General features: G+C 35.9%; 4 protein-coding genes across 5 annotated transcripts; 2 read left to right on the top strand and 2 right to left on the bottom strand.

Moving 5' to 3' along the window:
* The first annotated feature begins 972 nt into the window (after positions 1 to 972).
* On the top strand, positions 973 to 4,711 carry LOC113659291 (L-threonine 3-dehydrogenase, mitochondrial-like). 2 transcript variants are annotated; one of them, XM_047821702.1, is made up of 9 exons: positions 973 to 1,131; positions 1,744 to 1,938; positions 2,184 to 2,226; positions 2,449 to 2,477; positions 2,588 to 2,737; positions 3,225 to 3,397; positions 3,511 to 3,585; positions 3,695 to 3,900; positions 4,249 to 4,711. In XM_047821702.1, the coding sequence occupies exons 2-7, from the start codon at positions 1,752 to 1,754 to the stop codon at positions 3,553 to 3,555; spliced, it is 627 nt and encodes a 208-aa protein (XP_047677658.1). In that variant the 5' UTR covers positions 973 to 1,131; positions 1,744 to 1,751; the 3' UTR covers positions 3,556 to 3,585; positions 3,695 to 3,900; positions 4,249 to 4,711. The 2 variants fall into 2 exon arrangements, with proteins under 2 accessions (XP_047677658.1, XP_027027768.1); XM_027171967.2 differs by having other exon boundaries at positions 2,395 to 2,477.
* Positions 4,685 to 9,169, bottom strand: c12h8orf74 (chromosome 12 C8orf74 homolog). The gene is given in 7 exon segments (XM_027171969.2): positions 4,685 to 6,131; positions 6,134 to 6,152; positions 7,317 to 7,351; positions 7,354 to 7,470; positions 7,473 to 7,702; positions 8,545 to 8,738; positions 9,125 to 9,169. Coding segments are annotated over 7 exon segments (825 nt in total). The 3' UTR covers positions 4,685 to 5,946.
* On the top strand, positions 8,595 to 22,249 carry rp1l1a (rp1 like 1a). The gene is made up of 4 exons (XM_047821701.1): positions 8,595 to 8,891; positions 14,039 to 14,672; positions 15,013 to 15,190; positions 15,576 to 22,249. The coding sequence occupies exons 2-4, from the start codon at positions 14,058 to 14,060 to the stop codon at positions 21,992 to 21,994; spliced, it is 7,212 nt and encodes a 2,403-aa protein (XP_047677657.1). The 5' UTR covers positions 8,595 to 8,891; positions 14,039 to 14,057; the 3' UTR covers positions 21,995 to 22,249.
* Positions 22,212 to 25,938, bottom strand: si:ch73-340m8.2 (tyrosine-protein kinase SRK3). The gene is made up of 9 exons (XM_027172679.2): positions 25,652 to 25,938; positions 25,033 to 25,154; positions 24,761 to 24,927; positions 24,507 to 24,666; positions 24,224 to 24,376; positions 24,070 to 24,125; positions 23,796 to 23,949; positions 23,570 to 23,698; positions 22,212 to 23,464 (listed from the first exon to the last, which is right to left on the bottom strand). Exons 1-9 carry the CDS (start codon positions 25,933 to 25,935, stop codon positions 23,271 to 23,273), a joined length of 1,419 nt encoding a protein of 472 aa, XP_027028480.2. The 5' UTR covers positions 25,936 to 25,938; the 3' UTR covers positions 22,212 to 23,270.
* Positions 25,939 to 26,674: the final 736 nt, after the last annotated feature.

Raw genomic sequence — 26,674 nt, 5'->3', positions numbered from 1 at the left:
CCATTTGTGCACATGTGGGCTTCTCTTCTTCTTCTACTATTCCAGAGCATGCATTTTTTATGAAATCAAATGCTGGAGTAATATTCTCTAGGGAAAACAGAGTGAATTCTGCATGAGTGTGGGTTGAATAATGCAATGCACAAAATTGCCTTCAGATCCCTGGAGAAGAATATTGCTTTCATGTGCTTGTAAGAGGAGCAGTCGTGCAATAATATATCCACGTATGTCTTATATCACTATTGTAGAAATCACACTGAAGTCAATAGTTTCAAGGTCTGCTCGAGTTGACAAACTGTACAATTATTTGTAAATGTAGTTAATAATATATATATTATTGAATATGTATATATATATTCATTATTAGGGCTTTGTATACTAAATTTGAATTTCACTTAATGAAATCCTCTAGTTGTATTTAAACTAAGGGTTAAATGAAAAAAAATTAGCTTACACTTTTGGATATTACTGTGATACACTTTGTAGGGTGTTAAATGCGCTGTGGTTCTTTTAATTTAATTTTATAGCACTAAAACTATCTGTTTATTTCCTTCATGTTCTTATTATAATTATTTAATCATGTAATTAAATTGAATAGTGGTATTGTATATTTTTTAATAATATTGTTGTTGTTTTCTTTTAGTTTTTCTTTTAGCTTATTATTTAGCCATCTGTCTGAAAGCATTCAGACATTCAGATTTCTAATTAATAGAAATTTATTCAGTAATTACTGTGATAGTAATAGGAAAGATTAGGAATGTAAGTTCAGGCGGCTTATTAAATAACTTTTACTGGTAATATAAGAGCAGATTTTGCGACTATGATTTTAAAGCTTATGTATAACATATAACCGACAATATATATAACTTGACATATTGCATGGGGCGCGTGAGGATGAAGCCACGCCTCTGTTTTGTTGTCCAATAGGATTGAGTTTCGGGTACTTTTTAAGACGCGCCTTCGTTATATCAACCAGTAGGAATAGAAACCGGCTTCATTGCGGCGGGTTTGAGTCTGCTGCAACTCTGACGGTTTGAAGCAGCTCAGTGTAATTATAGCTCTAATTATAACTAAATAACAATTTTACATATTTATTGTTAACCTGAGGACTTATCTTAGTGGAAGTAATAAACGGTGAGTAACAGTGTACACAGTAATATTCTCGTCAGAGGCTTTCTGTGCTTTACTGAAGCTTCTAGGCAGCTATTTTTAATTCATAATAAGAATTTGTCTATATCACATGACGTCGAATTAGACAGAGAACTGTCATGTAACGTCAATTTCCTTATTTATACCGTCTGTATTACACTGTCAGGGACATTAGAATGGATATTGTTGCTGCTTGGTGGAGTTTTATTTCCCTGCTATCTAACTAACTGATACCAAGAACCAGAACACTGGTGATATATTATAACAGACCCGTTTCTGTTATTCTACAAAGCCAAAGCTGGCAAATCTGCACCATGCAGATCATTTTTACAATTACAGCCATTGACAATATCAAAGACATTATTTAATGTTATCCTGATTTCTATGACAAACTAACTAACTACTCATATCTGGTTATACAATGCATCAAACAAACAAAATGATTTTGGATATTTTGAGAAGCTTTTATAGGATAAAGATTTATCCAGAAGATGGCAGTATATCCATACATCCTTAAGGATAAAGCTGATCATAAACATTGCCAGCTCATTGGTCACTACCTTTACACTACCTGTTAACTGTTCATTTACCCCTTAGGTAATAAAATGCTCTTAATGAGATCAGTGAGTAAAGCAGCATGGCATCTCCGCCTGACTCCAGCATGTGGGTGTAAAGTCCTTTTTCTCTCTTTGAGGACCAACAGTGTCATATCATGCCAAGTGACCTCATCTGATGCCACGTTTCCCTCCATCTCCTTCCCAGAGACTGACTACCCCAAGGTTCTTATTACAGGTATGAGGCTATTGCCACAGTTTTGCTTTCATCCACTTGTTTTCAACATGCCATGCTTTCAAATCTATGATCACTTCTTGTAACTCTACCTCAGTGATAAACACTATGCTTTTTTTGGATGATTGGTTACCTTGGTAACTAGATGGATTTTCCAAACCAACGTAGTGTAGTTTCCATGGCAATAGTGGGCCCCTGTCACTGATGACCTCTAACATGCTTTTTTTTTTTTAATATACTTGCTTCAGGAGGACTGGGACAACTGGGGGTGGGTCTCGCTACACTGCTTAGGTATGAATAGTTTTCTCTGCCAATGTTTTAAATGGTAGAGCTGACAGAAAGAAGCAAAAGGAAGTTATACGCTGTGTGTCTTGAATGTATTTGATGAAAAATTAATGGTGATATCACAATTATATCCGGGTAAAAATGTCATTTCCTAAGTAAGACTAAATTCCACAGTTTCACCTGTAGGAAAAAAATTGGAAACAAGAATGTAATTCTTTCTGACATCAGGATGCCCCCAAATCATGTTTACCATAGTGGTAAGTGTACAGCTTTTTTTTTTCCTTTCCTTTTTAAATATGTTCACTGCCGCATAAGGATGTGCATCATTATGTGACTTATATATACAGATCTTATTTCTGATTTTCAGGTCCTTTTATCTATGCTGATATTTTGGACTACAAGAATTTACGGGAGATTGTTGTGAACAATCGTATCACTTGGCTGGTGCATTACAGTGCCCTTTTGAGTGCAGTTTGCGAGGCAAATGTGACTCTTGCTCGTGATGTCAACATAACTGGTAAATACTGGTGATACTAAGGAGATCTGAAGTCCATGATCCTTACACCAATACATTTATCTGACTGTATATTACAATCACCCATATGAGGATGGGTCCCCCTTGAGTCCGGTTCCTCTCAAGGTTTCTTCCTTTACCAATTTAAGGGAGTTTTTCCTTGCCACTGCTGCCTGAGTCACCTCAGACTTCCTCATAGGGGGATAAATACATACACATTGTGAACTATATATATCTAATAATAATCTTGAATTTTTTATTCTGTTCATTCTTTTTCTTTTATTATTCGTTATTTCTTTTATCATTCTGCTCTATGTTTATGTTCTGTAAAGCTGCTTTGAGACAATGTCTATTGTAAAAAGCGCTATACAAATAAACTTGAATTGAATTGAATTGAAATAGCAGTGACAGAGTCTAAGGAAATCTTAGAGTCTAAGATTCTTCACTGCTGTGGAAAATTGATTATTGATCTTTTTCTTCTCATTTTAAGGATTGCACAATATCCTTGACATTTGTGCAGAACATGGAGTTCGCCTATTTGTTCCTAGCACAATTGGAGCTTTTGAACCGACATCCCCTCGAAACCCCACACCAGATCTGTGCATTCAACGCCCAAGAACCATATATGGAGTGTCCAAGGTCCATGCAGAGCTGATAGGAGAGGTATTCAATGGGGTGCTAAATATAGCACTGTCTCAGAAGGATCTTAGCCTTTAAGCTTTGTCTAGGTGAAACAGATGTTTAAGTACACAATGTCCTTGTGCTTTTTTTGTCAGTATTACCATCACAAATATGGCCTTGACTTCCGTTGTCTGAGGTAAACAGGCATCATCTCATCAGACGAACAACAGGTTATCTTTTCTTTTTTTACCAGCTGTTGTCCATTTGCATTTCTGTATTTTCCCCTCTATTTTCTAAATTCATTTTTATCTATTTTCACTCATGATTTCCTTTCCTCAGACTATGCTGTCCAGATCTTTCACGATGCTGTTAAAACAGGCACATTTGTGTGCAACTTGAAGGCTGACACACGCCTCCCTATGATGTATATTGACGATTGTCTGAGAGCTACACTGGAGATGATGGAGACTCCTGCTGAGACGCTTAGCATGCGTACCTACAACATCAATGCCATGAGCTTTACTCCTGAAGACCTTGTTCAGAAGGTACTGAAGCAGCTGCCTGGCCTACACGTCATTTATAACGTTGACCCAATTAGACATGCAATTGGTCAGAGCCTAAAAATGTATGGAATTTTATTTTTTAAAGACTGCATAAAACCCATCCTTTTTTTATTTAAAAATAAAAAAAAAAAAAGAAATTTTTACCAGCGGTGTAAATCATATGTTTATATTATCTTGGAACAGATTCATTTATATTACATGTTTTTAAATATAGATCGGATTTGCCTTGCTGTGTGTACTAACACTTAAAGACTTTGTCTAACATCTGAGATTTACTGTAACTTACCATGTGTTCAGCTTCTTAATTCTTTTCATTTGATTCATGACTAGCCGACAGTTGGCCCATGAACTTTGATGACAGCAACGCGAGGAAAGATTGGGGCTGGAAGCATGAATATGAGCTACCAGAACTCGTCCAGACAATGCTGAACTTTATCTGCACTAACGCCAGACTCACACATTCTAACTGAACATCATGATTCAGTTACAACAATGTGCACAGTCAGGCACAATATCCATTGTCCATTATATTACATGACAGTATCCTGAATCTTGCTGGACCACTGCACCAAAATATGCTGAAAGTAAAGTTAGGTGACTTAAAATAGGGAAATACTTTCTAGATACTTGGAATGTAGACCTACCGGTAGGTGAATTGTGAACATGCTAGAACAAACAACTGCTATATATGGAACAGATAAAGCTCAGATATCCATTAAACACTGAGGACAAACAGTTTTTTCTAATTAAAACACTCATACATTACTATGCTTACACAGTTTGACCATTTTATTTAGTTTTATTTTTATAATAGGCATAATATAAAAAAATGAGTGTAAGATGCCTTTAACAGGTGTGGTGTTGATGACATGAGGAAATGAACTGGGTTTTAAAATGAGACATTCCTAGTCTGGATGTTGTGGTGAAAGGGAAAATATGTTGCTGTAAATTTTGTCATCTTTGTAATTTATTTATCTTATTTATTTATTTATTTATCTTTGTAGAGTTTGCCTTAACTTCTGAATAACATTTTTTTTTACCCAAACTATCCTTGAATTCTTGAAGACATTTGTTGTCACTTAACATTTTAAATAGCTTTTTGCTTTTGCATTTTTTGTGCTAGCTATAATGCATTTCTTTGCTAGTATAATTGGTGTAAGTTGCTTCTTATTTGATCAGATGTGCCTTTCTGGTGACAGAAGTCTAGTATTGTTCATAAACACAACCATTAAGGCTGTGGGGTTATTCACTGAAAGACTATAAAACTAAAAGTGTATTATATTTTTGTAATATACACATTTCTTCTCTATATTGTAGATAATATTACTTATTGTAATTAATGTATTTCTATGTTATTAGCATACTGTGTTAGGAATATATTGATGGTTAATGGGTTAATGCATTGTGTTATGCTGTTTATCTGCTCTTTTTTTAAAATCCTTTTTGTATAAAGTTCATTTGTTTGGTATCTTCTAACATCTAGCACCCTAGAAGGTTTTCAGTTTGTTTAAAATTTCTGTAGAAAGATAATATCACAATCTAAATACATAAATAAACAATAAATACACTGATGATATTTGCAGACAACTTCGTAAAACAAGAGTACAGTACAAAGAGTATTCCTCATAATACTGTCAGTAGCTATTATGGTATATTTGATTCTCAGTATTTGTCCAAGGGAAGTATTGCTGCCTCACAGCTCCAGGCTCAATGGTTTGAGCTTCACCACTGGATACTCTCTGTGGAGTTTCTCTATGTTCTTTCCAGGTCCATGAGGGTTTCCTGTCCACTGCCCAAAAATGTACTGTAGGATGGTTGATTGTGCCAATATTGTCCCTAGTAGTAAATGGGTGTGTGCAGTGCCCTGCAATGGACTCGTCTCCCATCTATGTTGAATTTCCTCCTCATGACCACTATATCCAGGAGAGACTCTGGATCTACTGTGACCTTCAGCAGAATAATGCAGTTAGTGAAGATGAACAAATGAATGATTCCAAGTATAAAATATTGGTATACTGGTTTGTTTAGTCATCTCTTTTTCGTTTTTGTGAATCCAGATGTAGAGCCTTTTTGTGAAAAACCCGATACATCTGAAGAGGGCCCTGCGCCGGGTAGAGCTGTTTGACCCAGTCGTATTTCTAGCAGCTCTTGTACAGCTCTGATTTCCTTTATTATAATCTCCTTTACCATGTCTGCTTCTGACTGCAAAAGCAGCGAACCATGCTTTCCAGTGCCTAGAGTCAAATAACATTTTAAGGAAGATAATTTATCATTCAGTGCTCATCTTTGATACAATGCGGTATAACTGTTGTTGAAAAAGTCTGAATCTAGCAAAAGTATTTACATTTTTGGATAACAGCAGTTATAAATACAATAAAAATTTTATTCAAATATGTTCCCTACTATATAACTCAAATTGAGCTGTCATTAGGATTAAATAACATGCACTTGTTTAATCCGGTTAACTGCTGATGAAGCATGTTGTTTAAAGGTGAAGTGCTGTTTAGCTGATTACAGCATAGCACTTGATCCTCAAGCTTTTGTGGTGTGGAGACAGAGAGGAACATATTGATAGAGTGTCTAAAATTACTCACATTTTAGATACTGATGAGTGACAAAGGGAAAATAAAGTGTCTTAGTTTTGTGTTGCACCACTACAAGACACCTGAACAGTTTCAGCTTCCCACAGGATGTGAGTGTGTGCTGTGATAGTGGATAAAGGCATGAATTCTTAAAACTTATTTCCTCACAACTAGTATTTTGATGCTGAACGTATGAGTGCTGTCTAAAATGTTCAAAATCTCTCATAGATGCTCAGTTAAGTTAAAATATAGTGACTATGAAAGCCATAGCATGTCATTTGCATACTTCTCATTCTTGTTGATTGGGGAGGGACATTCGGGAAGATTTGGATTTAAGGTTAGAAATGATAGACTTGTTTGGTTATATGAATTAATAATTACATTGACTTATGCTTATCCTATTTTGCTGTACTTAAGACTACAAAACCCTGCTGTAAGTAACTCTAGATAAAGGCATCTTTTATATGCTGTAAAAATAATTGGAACTGTAAATGGTTCACAATGATAAAGTTGACCATACAGAATAACCTGGAGTGACCCTTTACTCTAAGGTTAGAAAATAACCCAAATTCAGTGCATTGAAGCTGATATGGTGTCTTGTAGCGAGCCACCACCACTATGTCAGTATATGTTTTTTTAATATATTTTATATCTTTAATTTGTCACCTGTCTGTAAGTAAAAGCTAACAACATTGTTAAGTACCCTCTCCTAAACTAACATTTTGTGACCTGACATCAGACCTTATACTTTCATTTACTCTTATGTGTTACCAAGCGCAATGTTAAAATTAGTCATAAATCGAGAAACACTAGTACCTGTTTGACTAGTCTGTCATCCAGTGAAAGATCACCAGGATGACTTGTAGCTTTTCCATTATTTGTGTCTCAGCTGGTTCTTTCAGTCTATGTATTTCTTCAGTCTTTGATGTCTCGACTGCAGTAAGTTCTTTCAAAGCCTTTTGACTCTCAAATCTGTTCCCTCACATAGTGGTTGGGGATGTGGTGGAACATAAATCTCAAGGTGTGAGTGCATGAACTTAAGATTCACCTCTTCTTTTAAAAAACCTTGATAGAGGCACTGATGATGGATGTAGGTGTGCACCATGAAGTCGTACATGGTGGTGTGATGAGAAGCAGGCAGTCGTGGATGACACTGAGACATCCGTGTCTGGATCAAATAGAGTGCTTTAGATCTCTCCAAACTTGATATAGAGGTTTATATAGAGGACCACACACATATTCAGGGTCAGGTTAATAAAATCTTGCTGAGAACAGAGTGAAATTAATTTACATAATCAATATTTTATTTCCTGTTTTTTGTGAAGGGCTTAAAACTTGGTCTTGGTCGGTGTGCAATACTCACAGGCTATCACAATCACAAGTCATCTTTGTCTAGAAGTTACTCAGCAATATTATTGGTAAAATGTAGATTATGCATTTATAAGTTTAGGCTGAAAACATTTTTGTTTAGTCAGGCATTTTGTGAATGTTTTTTCTTAGGTAAAACAGCAGATCTAAAGTGTTCACTGACCACTTTATGTCCCAGGATGCCCTCATGTCCGTATTACATTCGAGTTAGTTTTGATGTCATAGCTATTTTTTTCCAGAGTCCCTGCTTGCACTCTGTACACAATGTACACTGCATGTACACAAGCAACACATGATACTCCTGAGAAACCAGTGAGTAACTTCAACAAAATAGACATCATGTTAAAACTAGAATGAATTTTCTGGATTTTATATAGTACTATATAGTACAGTTATAGAAGGGAATTATTTATATCACCCAGGTGAGAATGGGTTCCCTTTTGAATCTAGTTCTCAACTATTATTCCAGGGACTTTTTTTTTTCCAGTGTCACTTCTCTCTTGCTCATTGGGGATAAATTCATAAATTTAAAACATACATCCCAAATTTATATATATCCATAAGGCCACTTTGAAACGATGTCCATTGTTAAACATGTGATACTAATAAAATTGAATTGAATTAAATGGACTTAATAAGTGAATGTTTTGTGAAGCATGTTTCTATGAGCCATGACTCACCTCTAAGCTCAGGGAGGAGCTCTTTACACAGATTTGCTATTTGGACCACTGCAGCCCATGGAAGCCCACGCTTTACTGAGTACATCACATTCTCATACACAAATTCTTGGTGTAAATACTGCCTCTGGTCGTCGCCTTCAAACTCTCTCTACTGAAAACAGCTGCTCAGGAGCACTATGAATTCATGCCTCTGAAACAAAACGGAGCACGAATGAAGGAGAGAAGTGACTGAACATGTTCTTGATGATGGAGAAAGAGGCGGGATTATACAAACGCCCACCTGCTTTGGCACCGGTACCTGTGATCTCTCTCGACTGATCTACTTAATGTAAGGTTACTGGAGGTAAGATGCTGCATGGCTGCAATGAATAAAACATTTCCAGCATGTGATAGAAATTGTGTGCAGACTTACATGATGTGAAACCTGTTGCATCTGCAAATCTGCAAAAGTTAGGCCTATCTGCTAGTGCTTATACTGTACCTTCAAACTAACGTTAAATCAGCAGCGTGATGATCTAACGTGAAATCTAACTACCTAATCGGTACCTAATCGAAGCTTGTACACTGGACAGTTACCTTGAACCTCGCTGCTTCCTGTATCGACGACTTTATCGCGTCCATTGCGGCAGCTGCTGTTGTTAGGAAAATGCTTGTTACTAGGGAGACACGCGCAGCCGTCGCTTAGTCACGTGACTCTTTGACTATAGCACTGCATAGGCGTTGTGTTTACCGAGCAATCTCACCAGTCACACATTTTCCTTTGGAACAGGATGAACATGTCTTTAAAATGCTTCAGAGAAACGAGTAGCAGTTTCTAGAAATCTCATTGCCATAACAGAAATCTGAATGTCAATGATTGAACCTCAGCATCTGCTTGAACATAATAATAATAATAATAATAATAATAATAATAATAATAATAATAATAATATCACCATTCAGTTGGTTTGACAATCTTGTTTTCTGTAGCTGGTCGTTTCTCTTGCACGAAGGTATTTTGCATTGTAGGTAATTTGTTTAAATATGTCATATGTCTGAGTTTGTTTTATATTTTGTATGCAACATATTTCTATTACATCAGTGACCTTTTCTGCTTTAGCACCCAAATCTCCTTTCATGACATCTATCTATCTATCTATCTATCTATCTATCTATCTATCTATCTATCTATCTATCTATCTATCTATCTATCTATCTATCTATCTATCTATCCATCAATCCATCTATCTATCTATCTATCTATCTATCTATCTATCTATCTATCTATCTATCTATCTATCTATCTATCTATCTATCTAATAGAATACTGTAGACTTTCAGTTCTGACTGAAAATGTCATTAAAAGAAATTGTGTTTAAAAAAAAATTTATAACAAGTGGAATAGGTGATAATATCATATATTGTGGGATATTTGATAATATAACATATAATATCACCAATCCAACAATATATGATATTATATCACTTTTAAAGAGGTAAAAATATTCATCATAAAACATTATTTCCTCATGATTATTTGTTTGTAATCATTTGTTAACAGTACATCAATGTAAAATTTGGCATAATATTTATCATAACATTTATTAAAATCTATATAGTAATAATAACAATGACAATAGCAACAACAAAAACAAATAATAATAATAATAATAATAATAATAATAATAATAATAATAATAATAATAATAATAATAGGAAGAAGAAGAAGAAGAAGAAGAAGAAGAAGAAGAAGAAGAAGAAGAAGAAGAAGAATTTGTGTAGTAATTATTTAATCTGTAGGTTAGGTTATGCACAAAATGTTCTTTTGATATGTTTGCCAGAGCTAAATCTCCAGCTTAGTGCTTTAAACAGTTTGTGCATTACAGTCAAGATCTGTGTTTTCACATCAGCAAAACAATGCATTTTATTTAAGGGTCCCTGCCATACATATTACTTCTGGAGTAGTAAGAGTTAATATCTACTGGCACAGATGGTGGAACATGTACAGTATAATCCTCTTTCATAGGACTCACTCCTCCCTGTATGGGGGTCTGCATGTATCTGATAATTAGCCTAATGGAATGAATGGAGACAGAGTCAATTGAACAACATACAGATGTGTCATCCCTATAGCAGGTATCTGTTGCTGCTGAGTGACACACCACCATGCTAGATTGGATACTTTTTCATCTTTACATATACTTGCAGTGTTTCAGTACCTGCTGAAATAGCTTCCTGGACTCCTTAATAGCCAACATCAGAGTTTGGAGGTTTTTGGCACAGCTCATTGCGACGATGAATCCATCGCTAAATGGTAAGCTGCTGATGTGTCCAGTGCAGCGTGAAATTAGTGACACAAGATAGCTACGACTCAGAGAGGCTAACCAGAATTGACCTTGGCTTAATTCAGCAAGTATGTGAATAAAGCAACAGGCCATAAATTATAACATGATTTGTAAGATGATGATGGAGGTTTGTGTGCTGTGAATGTGTGGAGTATGGGAATTATTCTGTCTAGAATCGTTTGTGCTCTCAAGCACATGGTTGTAATCACAGTGGAATAAAAGCTGTGCAACAGGGCTGTCATTAAATCCTTTGAACTAATTAGGCTTTACACTGACTTAGCTGGTTGTTATAGATGAGAGATGCTCACTGAAAACACTGTAGACTCTAGACTAGGTCATTATTATTACTCAGATTGATGTCATTGTAGTTTCAATGTATGTTTCAGTGTGTGTCAATTTAATTGTACATTTACAGATTACCCAGAGTTTTGAGTATCTATGGCTTGTTATCAGTTATTTATTTTGCATGGTTTATATACAGTAACACATTAACTGAGGAGATATTCATTACGAGTAATTGGTGCTAGCCAATAGCTGTTAAACAGCTGTTAAATAATAAAAAATGCTCTTAGACTAATTGTACAGTATATAACATTATTGTGTATACCCATTTCAAAGTGTCTTAACAAGTTTAACAAGGTCTTAACAACAAATTATTCCATCTTTTTCCCAAATGAGTACTTGCTTTCCTGTTAGATTCACTGTGCTGTCTAACCAATTGCACACATACATTATTATTTATTTTAGATCATATTAAATCAGGGCCTTAGATTATACACACAATGTCAGATACTTGAGAAGCTGTTTTTCCTCACCTTTGATTTACAAAAAACAGCCCCGGGGCTCTAAACATTTCTGTATGAAGTTAATGAAATGTGTGTCTGACAGCGCTTCACAGTGTTTGTTCCCATGAGCCTCACAAGTGCCTGCTTGAGTTTGTAATACAGAGTAGAAGATAAAAAATGAAGTCTGAAAAATGATCTTCATTTTCACATGAAAGTATTTTATGCTGTTTCTGATAATTTCCTCTTGTGTACTATTTATGTCATGTCCTCTATTTCATTTGAACAAAGCCTTTGAATTACTTAAATATTAACACTGGCAAATTTTTCTTCTAACATTGCCACTGAGCACAATCACGGATTGTTCATATTCATTGTACAAAATGATTTTATTATAAAACAATCTGAAATCTGAAGTGTAATTTGAAGCACAGTAGCTGTGTTTAATAGAGGTAACAGAGGGTCACTTTATTTTAAGGTGCAGAGGTTGTGCCGGCTTTACAAGAGCTTACAGTAAGCCACTTTCTGTCAATGTAGGAGTGACTTAACAGTAGCACATGATACTGTAGATACACAAATGAGAGCTTAATATGTAAATGTACAAACAAATACAATAATATCTCTTTATTAAATAATATGGGTGATATTAATGTGATAACTAAGAATATCTCTGCTATGATCTTTTGCTATACCCTAATGTAATCTTTCAATATGTTGTAGAGATGTTTATTCACATTACACACTTTGTCCAAGCTTCTCCATGGAAACAGAAACCTTGCTTGTACCTGCACGTATACAGTAATTTCATCTCCAGCAGCTAAATGTCCTTGCATTAATGTCACAGTGCTTTTCTTTAACTGTTAGTGTGCTTTTAGGAGAAGGGGGTGTATGTTTAAAGAACTACTGTATGTCCTGGCAGCCAGCTACACATAATTATCCATCGTAATAACACATGCTACAGTAAAAAGCACAAAACATGCAGTTCCAGTCACATGCATTCTGTGAGAATGTATTTTTTCTCACAGCTTTTTCTTGCTGACATACTGCATGTCTTTCTTTTCACATTCTGGGCCTTCCTGGCATGTATCTAATGCAAGAGAAGGCTTCAGAAGCCTCAAGATGATTAAAGAAGCTTTGCACTCTATCCTTAGCTTCCAAAGGACATGCTTAATGGCTGCATCTGTAGTAGCAGGATTTTGAACATATGTTACAGTGATGCTTGCTGCACTTCAGCCTGCTGGATGCTACCTGAAGCATGATTCTCTCACTGGTAGGATAGGTTTGTTTTAGCTTTTTTTTTTTTTTTTTTTTTTTTTTTTTTTTTTTTTTTTTTTTAAATATGTGTATTATTATAATATTTACTTGGATCATGTGTCCTTTGAGTGTGAGTATATTTTCTTTTTTTTGTGTTTATAATAGGAGATGCTGATTCCATGTTAGTTACATCTGGGGGATTTTTTTGAAATAAGAATTTATTTTTGCATAAACGATAACTTATTCGGTTCTTTATCCTGACAGAGAGTGGACATAGGCAGATCTGGAGATGTAAAATATGTAAATATACTATGAACACTATGATATACCCACATTCAAATGTTCAGTGACGGAAACCCGAGCTCAAATCCAAGCACCGTAACAGCATTTCAAAGCCTCCAAGTGGTTAAATCCATTGCAGTTCCATAGCAGATACATGTAGTAACAGTAAAATGTAGTGTGCAAAGTTACAATAGAGTAAACGAGTTTTTATGGAAATGTAAAGGTGGAAAAGTTCTTCTTGAGCCTCTCTTTACTTGCTGAAATTTATCCTTTTCGTTACAGTTTATTACAGCTTTAAAGATTAAACTACATTAGTAACAAGAGAATTATATTTCACTCTTAATGAATAATTATATTATAATGAATTCTTTTATCCTAAAACATTAGATATCTTTACATTACAAGTTCTGAATTATATGTTGACTTATTGTTTGGGACAGATTTTGGAAGTTGCTTTGCATTATGTTTAAGTTTATGTCATATAAATTGAATTTAATGGGGCTCATGTGACAGTATTGGAGAATTCAGTAAGTTTTAGTATTGGATATGTTGTTTGTTTTTAATCTTTTAGTGGTCAAATACAGTATGATTAGCTTTCTTTGCAGAATGTTTGATTCAATTTTACAGTATACTACCTTAGAGATACTCTGTAATTTATTTCTTTATTATTATATTTACCTAAAAGTTAATGCTTCATGTGGTGTTATTTAATATAATATGTTAATTGTATGAGATGTTAGAAAATTAAACAACATAATTTATGATGTTTTAAAGATAATGCACTGCAGACTCATCATTTACTTAGAAGCATTTAGAAGTGTTAATGATGCAGAATTTCTCTCTTACAGAGTCGAGCAACTAGGAAGAATGCAGAGTGCAGGATTCTCCATTGCAAGCACCCAGATTAGGCATGGTTCCTTGTCTTATGTCTCCAGTGTGACCACTGCCACCCCAGCCAAGAGAGTCACTTTCTACAAGAGTGGAGATTCCCAGTTCAGTGGTATCAGGATGCCCATCCATAAGCGAAGCTTTAAATGCTTTGATGCCTTGTTGGATGACCTTTCACAGAAAATGCCTTTGCCATTTGGTGTGAGAACGATCACTACACCCAGAGGAACTCACGCTATTCAGAGTCTGGAGCAGTTGCAGGATGGGGCTTGCTACCTGTGCTCTGATCGTCACTATGTTAAGCCAATCGATATAGAGGTTGCAGGAAAACAGCCGGCTGTCTGGCACCACAACTTCCCGCTTAACACCCCAAGAAAGCCTTCCCGACCTGACGAGCCACCTACGGGACATTATAGCCATCATTATCATCGACACCCAAAGAGGATTGTGCTGGTGAAAAACAATGATCCCACAGTGAGAAGGTCCATCGCTTTGAGCAGAAAGAGGGCTCGCAGCCTTCGTGTCTTTATGGATGAGATTTCAGAACTGATGCAAAGCACTGTCAGGAAGCTGTACACCATGGAAGGACGAAAGGTCAGCAATTACTTGAGCCATAGTTAGCAATGATGAAACTTCATGGTTCACTGAGTTTCTTGTTACATATGGAGTCAAAAATTGTGTTGAATAATCTTTTGTCCAATTTGAATATAATATAATGAGATGGTCTATTAGTAAAAAAGTCACAATTTATATTAGAAATATGCTTAGTTTTTAAACTTATCTAATGTTTTTATCACTAATAATGACTTATTAATTTGATTTTCATTACACTTTTACTGATAAAAGTAACAAAATCAGGATAAGAATTATGTTTCCATTAATAACCCAGATTCTTTATCACCTATGTGCTGTCTTTATATTTGGACTCCCACAGATTGATAGTATGCAGAGCCTGATGCAATGTCCCAGTGTGTTGGTGTGTGTGGGCCGAGAGCCCTTCAATCCCCTACTTCTGGAGCATCTGAGAAAGAACTCAGAAGAGAAGTTGCCTGGGATAGGAGCAAGGTCACACTCCAGCATCTACAGTGAGGGCCATGACAGCAAAAAAAATGGTATTGCCTGGAGATAGAAATGAGAATATTATAAAAATGATAAAATATTGATGTATTAATAAATAAACAGATAACTAATTCATAATATATAGATATCAGTAACTGGCCTCCTGTTGGTCTCATTGCCGTGGCCCGGGTTCGATTCCTGGGCAGGGAGCTAAACCAGCCACTAAAGAGTTAACTCTCAGTGCTGGTCCAAGCCCAGATAAAATGAGTGGGTTGCATCAGGAAGGGCATCCTGTGTAAAACCTGTGCCAAGTCTAATATGCAGACCAACTATATAGATAGATAGATATCAGTAACAAAGTATAAGATAGTATACTGTTTATTTTCTTTAAAAAAAAAAAAAAGAAGATAATGATGATTTATCATATTGTATCCACAGTGAACTTTGGACTTGAGACCAAGAAAAGTATCATTCATCCAAGGTCAGATTCAAGTAACAAATCCACAAGGTTCTCCCTATCATCAGAAAAATCCTACCCAAATGGATCAAGCATGACCCCCGGGCAGCTGGGTTGTGTTACAAAGGAAGTTGTGATGAATGATGACGTCGAGAAAAGGGTTCTTGTCAACAAAGATGGCAGTCTGTCTGTAGAAATGAAAGTTCGGTTCCGCCTAGTCAATGATGAAACTCTTCAGTGGTCCACTGAAATCAAGAAATTGCCAAATGAATCTACAAATGAATGTAGTTCTTTACAGGAGGGGGACCCTCATATTCTTCAAGACAAAGTGGAATACTCTGAACCAGGGTCTAACACTGAATGTGAGGCTGAAGAGGCCTGTTCACCAAAATGCCATCAAATGGACTATCAAATGGAGTCTTACTGTCAAAATTGCTACAGCCATAATCAAGGTTATGAAATTTGGAAAAATCCCTTACATAGGGATGATGGAGCCAGTGGAATTAGGAGTTCCTCTAATTCTGCTGGATCATCTGACAAAACTATGCACCAAAAGGCATCTGTGGACAGTGTGTATACATTTTCCAGGTCAAGTGAGGAGTATACTGAACAAGTGCAAGAGAAGGCATCTTGCTTCCAACGGACTATTGAGGAAGGGGACACAAGAATTGAATATTGCTCAATAAGTCGTTGTTGCAATCAGAGTGAAGTGTCAACCAGCACTACAAAGTGTAATGAACCCATTGACACATGTGAATGTAAGACTGAGAAAATATTTCAGAATAATGAAAGGAGAAACACAGACTATGCAGAAGTTGATCATTTGAACAAAGGCACAAAAGTAGCAGAGCATTTGATTTCTTCTACCAGCAATTCATCCATCATCCAGTCTTTCAAAAAGGATAAGAAAGTTGATTATGATGACTCTTCTGTAAGTGTATCAAGAGCATGGTGTTCTGAACAGGATAAACTATTTGCATGTGTACACTGCTATGGCTGTCAAAGGTCGCAAAATTTGCATTCATCCTCCGTAGCACCTAAAGTGTCAAACTGCTCTGCTGATGCATTAAAATCCAAAAAGCACAAAAACTTGTATGCAGCACCAGAAATGTCCCCAGAGGGTCTCGCTGACAGTACATACAGTGCTAGATCTTACGTTTCAACAGTGTGTTCAAGGTCTCAATGCTGCTGCTGCAGCCAACATAGAGATGCAACAACAACTATGGTGGAATCTGAAATGAAGAGTGGTTTAAAGGAAAGGGTTCAGAGTGCAGTGTTTGATGACAGCAAAGTGTCTAACAAATCTCAGGCAATAACAAATTCCCCAAGGACAGTGATTTCAGATGGTGGTGTTCAGAAAGCATGCAATAAGGAAACAAAGAGAGGGAATAGATCTATAAGTGCCATGTCAATAAATACACATTTCTCAGTAATGTCCACAGTGTGCCCTTGTTGTGGTGGATGTGGAAGACTAACATCAACAATACCAGCAAATGTTCATGATATATCAGTTCAAGTAGCTGAGGAAGATGATGAAGTTAAGCCACTTGGTCAGAGATCATCTAAGTTGACCAGGTCTGAGAAATCTAACAAATGTACTCATTGTACACAACAAAGAGATTCTGCTAATTTAAACACACTTGAGAGTAGTGAACATGATAAAAATAAAGTAGACCTCAGGAACGCTTGCTCCCAAAGTGAACTGTCTGATTCATCAAAACATTCCACTGATTCAAAGCAATTCAATAAATCTAACCAGCATGCATGTGGGCGGTCATGTGATGAAGAAATGATTTCTGAAAAGGCTGCATGGGATGGTGTAGAAGGAAGGAACAAAAGTGCCATGTCAGTGAAATCAGTTGGATCTGCAAAGACAAACAATAACATACCAGATAAACGAATGACATATAGACAAGAGAACCAAACTGCTACCCAGGAAAATATAACAGAAACAGAGAATGTGATGCAAAATTCTGATATAGACACTGAAGAAAGTGTCGCAATGTCAACTAAATCACACTCGACTAAAGATTCTGACAAATCCCAAAACGTAAACAACATTCAAGACACTATAACTATTTCACCACAAGTTTCTACAAGCCCTTTTACAGACAATCATCATATTAAAATAAATTCAGAGAGGTTAACAATTGCTCTGTCCAAAAGTGCCAAAGTTTCAGTGAAATCAAATGCATGCTCAGAGTGCGATGGAGAGTCAGTGTTGTATATCACTGATATGACTGAGGTTCAGGAAACTACACAAACAACAGATAATGCAAAATGTAGTGCACAGAATTCTTTACCAGTGGCTTCACCATCACCAAAATCATCAATCACAGCTAAAGAGAATAATCAGTCATCAAGTTTAAAATCTGTGAATACTGAAAAATCTTCAAAATCAACAAGACCTAACAAACGTCACTGCTCTTCAAGCCGATGTGTTCAAAGAGCAACAAATAGTCCCTCAGTAAAATCCAGATCTCTTGCTTCATATGGACAGCTAGATGAACCATTAAGTCCAACATCAACAGCTTCTGTTTCTCTTGGGCTTGGTGCAGAAGAGAGGTCTGAGGACCTCAATGAAAAATCCATGAGCAACATCTCACAAATCTTTGATAAACCTAGATGTTTTTATGGAAAATATACTTCTGAGCCATCTGCATTACATGATGTTATTAGCAATTCAGCAATAATGGAAACGAGAGAGGGGGTCAGAAGTGCTGTTTCTACAAGTTTTTCGGCTTCAGATAAGTCAAAATTGTTTAATAATAAGCAAGACTCATGCAAGGATTCTGAAGTTATCTTAGGTGGTGAATTTGAATGCTTCATATCAACCAAATCAAAGACAGAAAACAAAGTTCTGGTCCAGCTTTTACAGAATGATGGTGATCATAGAGTGCCATCTGCATTGTCAGGGTCATCAGAGAAATCAGAGAAGAACTCACCAAGTAAAAACACCTCAACCATAAAAATCAATACAAATACAGAGACTGGTGAAACAATCAAAGCTTCATCTATATCTGGAAGTTCTTTAAAATCGAGTCAGAATAAAATAACCTCTGCGAAGGCTATCACCCATGGAGCTGCTACATCTAAGGGTCAAGGTAGTACCAAAAAAAAGAAAAAATCCTCCTCAAACCTGGACATAAATGAAGCCAAGAAAACTCATTCTAATAATACTGCTAGTGTGATTTTGTTAAAAACATCAGAATCAGACAAGAACTTACAGAGGAAAAAATATGCCACTAAGTCTGAAGTGTCACAAATCTGCACCACTCCAAATTCTAAAGGTAATAGTGCTTTGCCGCACACTCCAGATCTATTAATGGGAAAGGATTCTGATGCAAAACTAGACATTAGAAGATCAAGATCAAACACATCAGACAAAAACTATGTCCTTGAAGAGAAACAGCATGTTGACAGTAACTGTAAAAACAGCAGGAAAATTAGCATCACGTCCCAGAACAATATTGAGGATCATGCTAAAGAGCCACTCATGCCGTCTTCTTTACCCAGTGCATCTCCTACGGATGTTGTGAATGACTGGCTTAAAAATATACCAATTGGCGGTCCTATGTATGAAATGGAGGATGAAATCATTGATAAACATGACGAATCTCTCCTTCATATACCTGCTGTGAAGGATAAAGGATGTTTTCAAAATGAAATCGGAGAACATTTTGAAAAGCCAATGAAAATGAAAAGATCTCAAGAAATAGATGGGCCCGAAGGTGCAGATCCTGTGACAGAAGTTAAAAATACCCTCTGTGATGCAAAAATGGCATGTAATGAGACATTCCAAATTATTGTAGCCAACAGTGATCTCAGTCATGTCAGTTCAAAAATAACTAACAGAGAGAGTTTAACAAATAAATGTCAGTCCTCAATACAGGTTATGAAGGCCCTCTTAAGTCCAAAGCTGGACAGATGCAATAGTTTGCCTGAAGTTTCACCAACATATGGGAGAAAATTAAGCACATCAGCCAAAGGACTACTAGACTGCCTTGCTAATTTACAAATGATTGACCCAGATCCAAAGATATATGACAAATACAGTGAAATAATAAGCACTCTCCAGTCGTTATGGATTGACAGACCATCTGAAACTGTGCAAGAGAAGCATGGCATAAAAATTAATTCAGCTGAGGATGAGTTTAACCTGAGATCTTCATCAGGGGTAGATTTAAGCAGTGGTTCCATAGGATCTAACAAAGGAAGCATCAGTGGTGGGCTTGAAAAGTTAGAAACAGCAGAGGGCAAAACAGCAGTAATAGCTGAAGAGGAAGCTTTCCCACAGAACCAAGGAGATGTTATTAAAGTGGGTGGATGTGACTCTTTATCTGTAACACCAGAAAACATAAATACTTCCCTTGTCTCTTCAGAGCCTATCACTCCAGACATAGCTGAGAGGGTCAGATGCAGTCCCGAACATGAACAAATGAACAAGGAAGCACAAAAAGATGAAGGCCATGAAAGCACAGGTGATGTCCTTCAGACTAAAGACCATAAAAGAGCTATTAAGGAAATAGCTTCAACATTCTCTTCGAGGACCTCTGAAAATAACGGAAATGTTAAATCAGTGACTGTTAATGAAACAATTCACCCAGAAAATAACAACTCAAGAACATCACAACCAGATCAGAAAGATCAATTAACAAAGAGAATTTCACAAGACCCAGATCCAGTATGGGTTTTGAGCTTATTAAAGAAACTGGAAAAGCAATTTATGTCTCATTACGTAAATGCAATAGCAGAGTTTAAAGTAAGGTGGGATTTAAATGACAACGAGACACTTGAAATAATGATCAGTGAACTGAAAGAAGAGGTTCATAAAAGGATTCAGTCTACTATAAATCGAGAGCTGCAGAAAATCCAAAGTCGTGCCGGTAAAACACCAAGACCACCAATAAGCATGCTTTCTAGAGATTCTACTGTCCAAACTGAGCAACGGCGTAGACGTCTTAGAGTGATGCAGAATAAACTTATTAACCCTTCAAGAGGTGAATACATAAACAGTGCTTCAGGTACTGAGTTCAGCGACCAGCGTAGTGAAGATGAATACTGTCCATGTGACGCATGTGTGAAAAAGAAGATGACCTCTAGAGTTGTCCAGTGTTCTGAAGCGTTGAGTGTGGCTCCAGTTCTTAAAGAGTTTGATCTTAGGAAAATCTTACAAACAAAGAAAGATCTCCCTGTTTCTATGCCTGTACAGTCCAATCTGGATGAACAAAAATTTCAGAATAAAGACAAAACCAAAGATGTCAATGAGGATGTAGTCACAACAGATCAAGGAGTTCAGGCCTGTGAGAATCAAGACAAAGATGTAGGGGTTATAAATGCTGGAGGCATGAGGATAGTAAAGAAAGGGCCATCTAAAGAACAAGCAGATGAGAAAATGTTTGATAATAACATTGACGGAGCAGATGATGGAGAAAGCGAAACAGAGAAAGAAAGTCATGAGGCGGGAGAGTATTTGGAGGGCAAGTACACAGATAAGAAGGACAAGGAAATAATGAATAGTGAGGATGAACAGTCAGAAGAGGAAACAGAGGAAAATACAACATTAAATGAAAAGGTATCAATTGAAAAAGAACTAGCTTCAGAAAGAAAAAAAACAGAAAGCAGTGACACCGAAGAGGGAGAAGGGAATTCAGTGAAGGACAAAGAATCGAATGATGAAAGAGCTGAAGAGGAGGTGTCTGAAGGGGAAACAAATAAACAGAGTGAAATCAGGGATGCTGAAGAAGAGGAAAGGGACGAGATTGAAGAAAAGGCAGAGATACCAGAAGAGGGTGAAGAAACAGAAAATAGAACAGGAGAGGAAACACAATCAGCCAAAGAAAGCAACATATCCTGGAATGAATCTGGAGATGAGAATAGTAATGAGACAAGTGATGAGCAAACACAAGACGATGCTCCTGCTGCTGTGGCAGCTGTAGCTAAGCATAGAAAGAACGAAAAAGATCAAATCAAAGAAGGTGAAAAAGCAAAGGAAGATGGTACCACAAGAACAAGTGAAGCTAAGATGTCCACTGAAAATCAGAGTGAATCTATTAAAGAAGAAAATGAGTTTGAAAATGAACCACATGACAGCAAGGGTAAGACACATATCCAGAAATCAACAAAAAAGAAAGATAATGTGACTTCAACAGGACAGCTGGTCTCTGAGGAGGAGGACGATGGTGACATTGATGGCTATGGCACTGATGTAAATCAGGAGGAGGGCTCTGATCCTCCAAGTCAAACCTGTGATGATGAATCTGACTGTAAACTTATTACACAGTTAACAAAAACATCAATTGAATCCCAAACTGGATCATTGGAATACTCCAAGAATATCACAGTAAAAAAAAAGTTACGGGATATTCAGAGTTTAATGGACTGTTTGAATGATTCATAGTTATTTATGGAATGTTTGGATACATTTTGAGAAAGATAAGTGTTTCACCGAAGATGAACAACACTCTGAATCTTTTTACTTTTCAGTGATACAGTATTTGTGCTTTGAGACAACTGATGAGAAGAGAGAGAAAGAGAGAGAGATAGATTGTTTTTCTGGTTATACATAGAATACGAAATAGAATGGAATACAAACTAGAATAGAATACAAAAATACATTACATTTCATAGACTTCTTTATTGTGCACACTTTACTAAAAAATTGTTCTGTCACATTTTTCAGGATGTTTGAAATCCTTCAAATGTTTAAAGATTTACTTGAATATATTCACTTTAGTATTTGTGTGTAAAATGCAATTTTATGGAAAATCAGGTGAGTTGTATAATTACAAATGTATAAAACATTGTTAATTGTTACACAGAAATGACAGTGAGACAGTGATAACTAATGAAGGAATTTGACTACAAAGGAAAAAGGTATAATTAATGCGTATTATTTAATGATTTGTGTTTTATTTGTGGACCAGATTTTCTGATGCTGCTTTATGGTTAGCTTGGTATTGTACATTACACCTTTAAGCCTATTTTAATGCATGATACATAAAATATCTCAACCAGTAATTGCAGAATATTGTTGCTATAATGTAAGTTTAATATAAATTCAAAAATGGAAAAAGAAATTGAACTTTGTTGCAAACCTTACACCAAAATAAATATTTTATACATCATAAGTGACCGTAGATACATGGAATCCTTAGATATATTGCTTTATTGTTTATTTAACATTCTTGGTTATTTGTTATATGTTAATAAGGATAGATATGTGGCATGTCTTCAGTTGAGTTCAACAGCCAAAACAGTACTTAGAATCTATGCAGTAAGTTTTTTGTTTTAGATTGCAGCAAGGATTGAGGCTAACCTGCACTGTTTCATCAGGAACAGATATCATTTAACGGTGTAAAGATGAAAAGTGTACATAGATAAAAATGACTATTTAAATATTAAGGCTACATGCTCAATAAAGGATTTTAGGTCTTATTTTTTGGTGCAGTGATGACTAAATCAGAAATGTAGCCTCTCGATTGCCAGCTTTTTAAATGTGAACACAGCCAAAATATGTGAAATGATTTTTTTTTTTGTCATAAAGACAGTGCTGAAGGATTAAATGACTTTCTGTATAAATACAAAACATCACAACAGGATTTACAATGCGGCAGCATGAATATAGTATATATCATGTGTTTGAATCGGTAGTTGCTTTCAGTGTCCAGAATATCTCAGTTAATATCTAAAGAGGATTCAGGAATCAGCTTCAATAACCTTTCCTGAAGGTCCATGAATGTGGGCCTTTCATCCGGGTTGTGATTCCAGCACAGTAACATGATATCATACAGTGTTTCAGGGCAGTCTGCTGGTCGTTTCATCCTGTATCCCCTCTGAACGGCCTGAATACATGCTGCTTTGTCAAGGTCTAAATTCAGGAATAAAGGTTCAGAAGAATAACAATATCTTAATGAATAGTTCTTAATGATAATGATATACTTAATATGTAGTAATTCAAATCATTTCTGTTTACCAGGGTATGGATCATTTCCATATGTGACAATTTCAATCAAGAGAACCCCAAAAGACCAGATATCACACTTTTTTGTGTATTCTTTTCCCATGAAGATCTCAGGTGCCATCCATTTTACTGGTACTTTGACTAACATTTAGAGAATGATAGAATTTTCATTAGTGCTTTTTCTGATCTTTGATTTTTAATGATTAAATATAATGGTTTTGATAGTCATACTGCTCACCTGAAGATAATTGCTGATCTTGTGCGAAAGTAAACTGAGCTAGTCCAAAATCTGCTATCTTGCAGGACATCATTTCAGTAAGCAGAATGTTATCAGCTCTCAAGTCTCTGTGAACTATGTTCTTACTCTCCAAGTATGACATCCCTTCCGTAATCTTGATGCATGAGTATGAGTGGAAAAGGAAGTAATAGTTTACCTTAAAGCCTATTTCTTAAAAACACTGTAAACATTATACTGTATATCTTGAATACATTTATAAACTAAATCAATATACCTGCACTGCAAAGTCCATCATAAGTGAAAAATCAATATTTCTCAAATCTTTGTGGCCTAAAACAACAGACATTAACGATATTTATGCACATCTTGAGTTTAACTCCAAGTTGTAAGTTTAACTGAAAGAAACAGCATTACGGCATTGCACTTACCAATGAGGTAATTCTTCAAGCTTCCATTTTTTATGAGCTCTGTGATAATGCAGAAGGGCTCATCAGCAGTGCACACCGCATACAGTCTGAGCAGATTCTTATGCTGAAGCGCCTTCATGATTTTTATCTCTGTCTGAATATCTGGGCTGATGACTGTAAGGTGCAAAATATTGTCACATTTGACACTTGACATATGATTAAGAAGTACTTCAGGTGTAAAATAGATATATCACATATTTTCTGAACAATAACATATCTCTGATGACTTTTTCCCTAAATGTACCTCGAAACTCTTTAATAGCAACGTCTATCATATTGTTCCAGACCCCGTGCCATACTTCTCCAAATTCACCACTGCCAAGCTTCTTCATTTTGGTCAGAGAGCTTCGGTTGATTTCCCATTGCTCCTCAAATGACAGGCTGGGAAGGGATGGCCTATCAAGCTGAAAGTAAGAAATCATGTACAGGGAGCACATGGCATGACATTTACCTCTAATAAACATGAAAAAAAAAAAATTATATTATAAGAATACATACCATAACGCAAGGGAGTTTAAGGCATGTACAAAGTCCATCCTGATGTTTGGAATATGATTCCACTAACTCAGAAAGGGTCTGAAACTCTTTCTGCTTTACCAGGTAAAACCATTTGTCAGATTCTCTTTCCTTAATTCTGTAATGCCTCACAACGTCTTCATACTTTACTGAAAATGACAAAAATAGTTTTTTTTGTTTTGTTTTGTTTTGTTTTGTTTTACCTTAAGTTGAAATGTATTCTAATTTTAGATTATAGACACTAAAAATAATACCTGAAAGGTAGAAGTTATTATTTTCTCTACTTCGCCACACAAGAAATGCACCATCACTGTTTTCTGGTCTCAGCAGACATCTTTTGGCTTCAGTACGCCTTATGATGTTTTCAAAATACCATCTATAAGTAAAATTATAGTTTGGTCCCAGTTACATTATCAGTACAACACTCACAGAAGTGAAGGACAGCAATAAAACTTGAGAAACCAGATCAGTGGCTATATGCTTTACATTTTGCTTTGCAAATTACAAGCAAATTAAATTAAATTAAGTTAAATTAAAGCAAATTATATGCTTTACATTTTGCAAATTTATACCTTACAGGTTTCATACCTAACTACCAAGTAAACAGCAGGATCTATTGCTGTAACATGAGTCAGTACAAGGAATGTATTAGTGCCTGTTGCAATCTGAACCAAGCTTTTAGCAAGAAAATTTAGCAAGAGCACTGAAGAAACACATTTTACAATGTACAATTACAGCTTTTGAAATACAGCTGATATATTGTTTTACCAATATTTACCTAAATTGTATTATGGAGAATAAATGTACTAATATTATGCATTATGTAATTTATGGAAAAAAATTTTTCCCACTCATGTCAGTGTAAATACTCACGGCTGTGCCTCCAGACTATTCACTGGTTTGAGAAAATCTGCTGGTACATAGATCTGTTCTTCAGAAAATCCATTCTTTGCTGTGCGTATCCTTGCATACACCCAGTTTTCTCTTTCCTCTATTACTTCCAAGATATCACCTTTTTTGAGCGTCTGATTACCCAGGAAATTAGATGGAAAATCGGCGATAGATTGGTACACTTGTTTTTGAATAACTGGCTCTATCTTCTTTTTCTCTGAACACGGCAAACGACACCTCTTACATGTGCAGGCACTGTTGCCCATCTTTACCTACTCTTTCTGAGGATACCATCCCTGCTGCTGTATACAGCTGACTGAAAGGTGCCAGATATTTTAACACAGCATGCTTCTAGTACCAAAACCAGTTTGTTTAGAAAAGGAACATAGCCTTTATGATCACACATGGCTTAAATTCCCCTGATGACATCTCAAATTCCCCTCATGACATGCTTTTTCTAACCTGTTTTGTAACCTGTTTTAAAGATGTCACATTGACAAATCTATTTAATTCTTTTTAAATTAATCAATTAATTATAGAACATGCAGATCAGGATAAGTCAAATGTCCTCATTATTCCATAATGCACTATTCTTTTTTATTTTGCAGTACACATGCTTGTTTTTTGTGTGACTTTTTTCTTTGTAATTGATTTTTATAGTCAAGGTCACAATGTTATGTCCAACCAACATATTTTGTGTAAAGAGGCAGAGAAATTGTCTATGGAGTACAGACAAATCAATGTTAGAAAACAAATGGTAAAAGGATTGCTGATTGCTGCCAAATGTTTCATACATTAAGGGAAAAGAAACAATCAAAAGAAACAAGGATGGCATTTCTCTTACTGTATATGGAATATAATAATAAGTCAATAAGTGTGGGGTTTGATGGATCTAATTTTCTTTTTTAGCATTGAACTCAATTTTAATTTCTACAAATACAGTAACATAAATGTAATTAATAAAGTCAAAATACGAGTAAATTCTTTTAGGAACCATTTGGGAAT

Source organism: Tachysurus fulvidraco, chromosome 12, assembly GCF_022655615.1.
Source record: "Tachysurus fulvidraco isolate hzauxx_2018 chromosome 12, HZAU_PFXX_2.0, whole genome shotgun sequence".
Classification (NCBI taxonomy): domain Eukaryota; kingdom Metazoa; phylum Chordata; class Actinopteri; order Siluriformes; family Bagridae; genus Tachysurus; species Tachysurus fulvidraco.
Note: the sequence above shows the minus strand (reverse complement) of the source record. Positions and strands in the feature narration are given on the sequence as shown.

Excerpts from the sequence above, each read along its gene's own strand:
- LOC113659291 (XM_027171967.2), top strand. The coding sequence starts at position 1,752 with ATGCTCTTAATGAGATCAGTGAGTAAAGCAGCATGGCATCTCCGCCTG. Across the intron at positions 2,478-2,587 it reads AAATCATGTTTACCATAGTG|GTCCTTTTATCTATGCTGAT; the intron begins GTAAGTGTACAG and ends TCTGATTTTCAG. Across the intron at positions 2,738-3,224 it reads TCGTGATGTCAACATAACTG|GATTGCACAATATCCTTGAC; the intron begins GTAAATACTGGT and ends TCTCATTTTAAG.
- si:ch73-340m8.2 (XM_027172679.2), bottom strand. The coding sequence starts at position 25,935 with ATGGGCAACAGTGCCTGCACATGTAAGAGGTGTCGTTTGCCGTGTTCA. Across the intron at positions 25,155-25,651 it reads AATAGTCTGGAGGCACAGCC|ATGGTATTTTGAAAACATCA; the intron begins GTGAGTATTTAC and ends TTTTACTTATAG. Across the intron at positions 24,377-24,506 it reads TGCTATTAAAGAGTTTCGAG|TCATCAGCCCAGATATTCAG; the intron begins GTACATTTAGGG and ends TGCACCTTACAG.
- rp1l1a (XM_047821701.1), top strand. The coding sequence starts at position 14,058 with ATGCAGAGTGCAGGATTCTCCATTGCAAGCACCCAGATTAGGCATGGT. Across the intron at positions 14,673-15,012 it reads ACACCATGGAAGGACGAAAG|ATTGATAGTATGCAGAGCCT; the intron begins GTCAGCAATTAC and ends GGACTCCCACAG. Across the intron at positions 15,191-15,575 it reads CCATGACAGCAAAAAAAATG|TGAACTTTGGACTTGAGACC; the intron begins GTATTGCCTGGA and ends TTGTATCCACAG.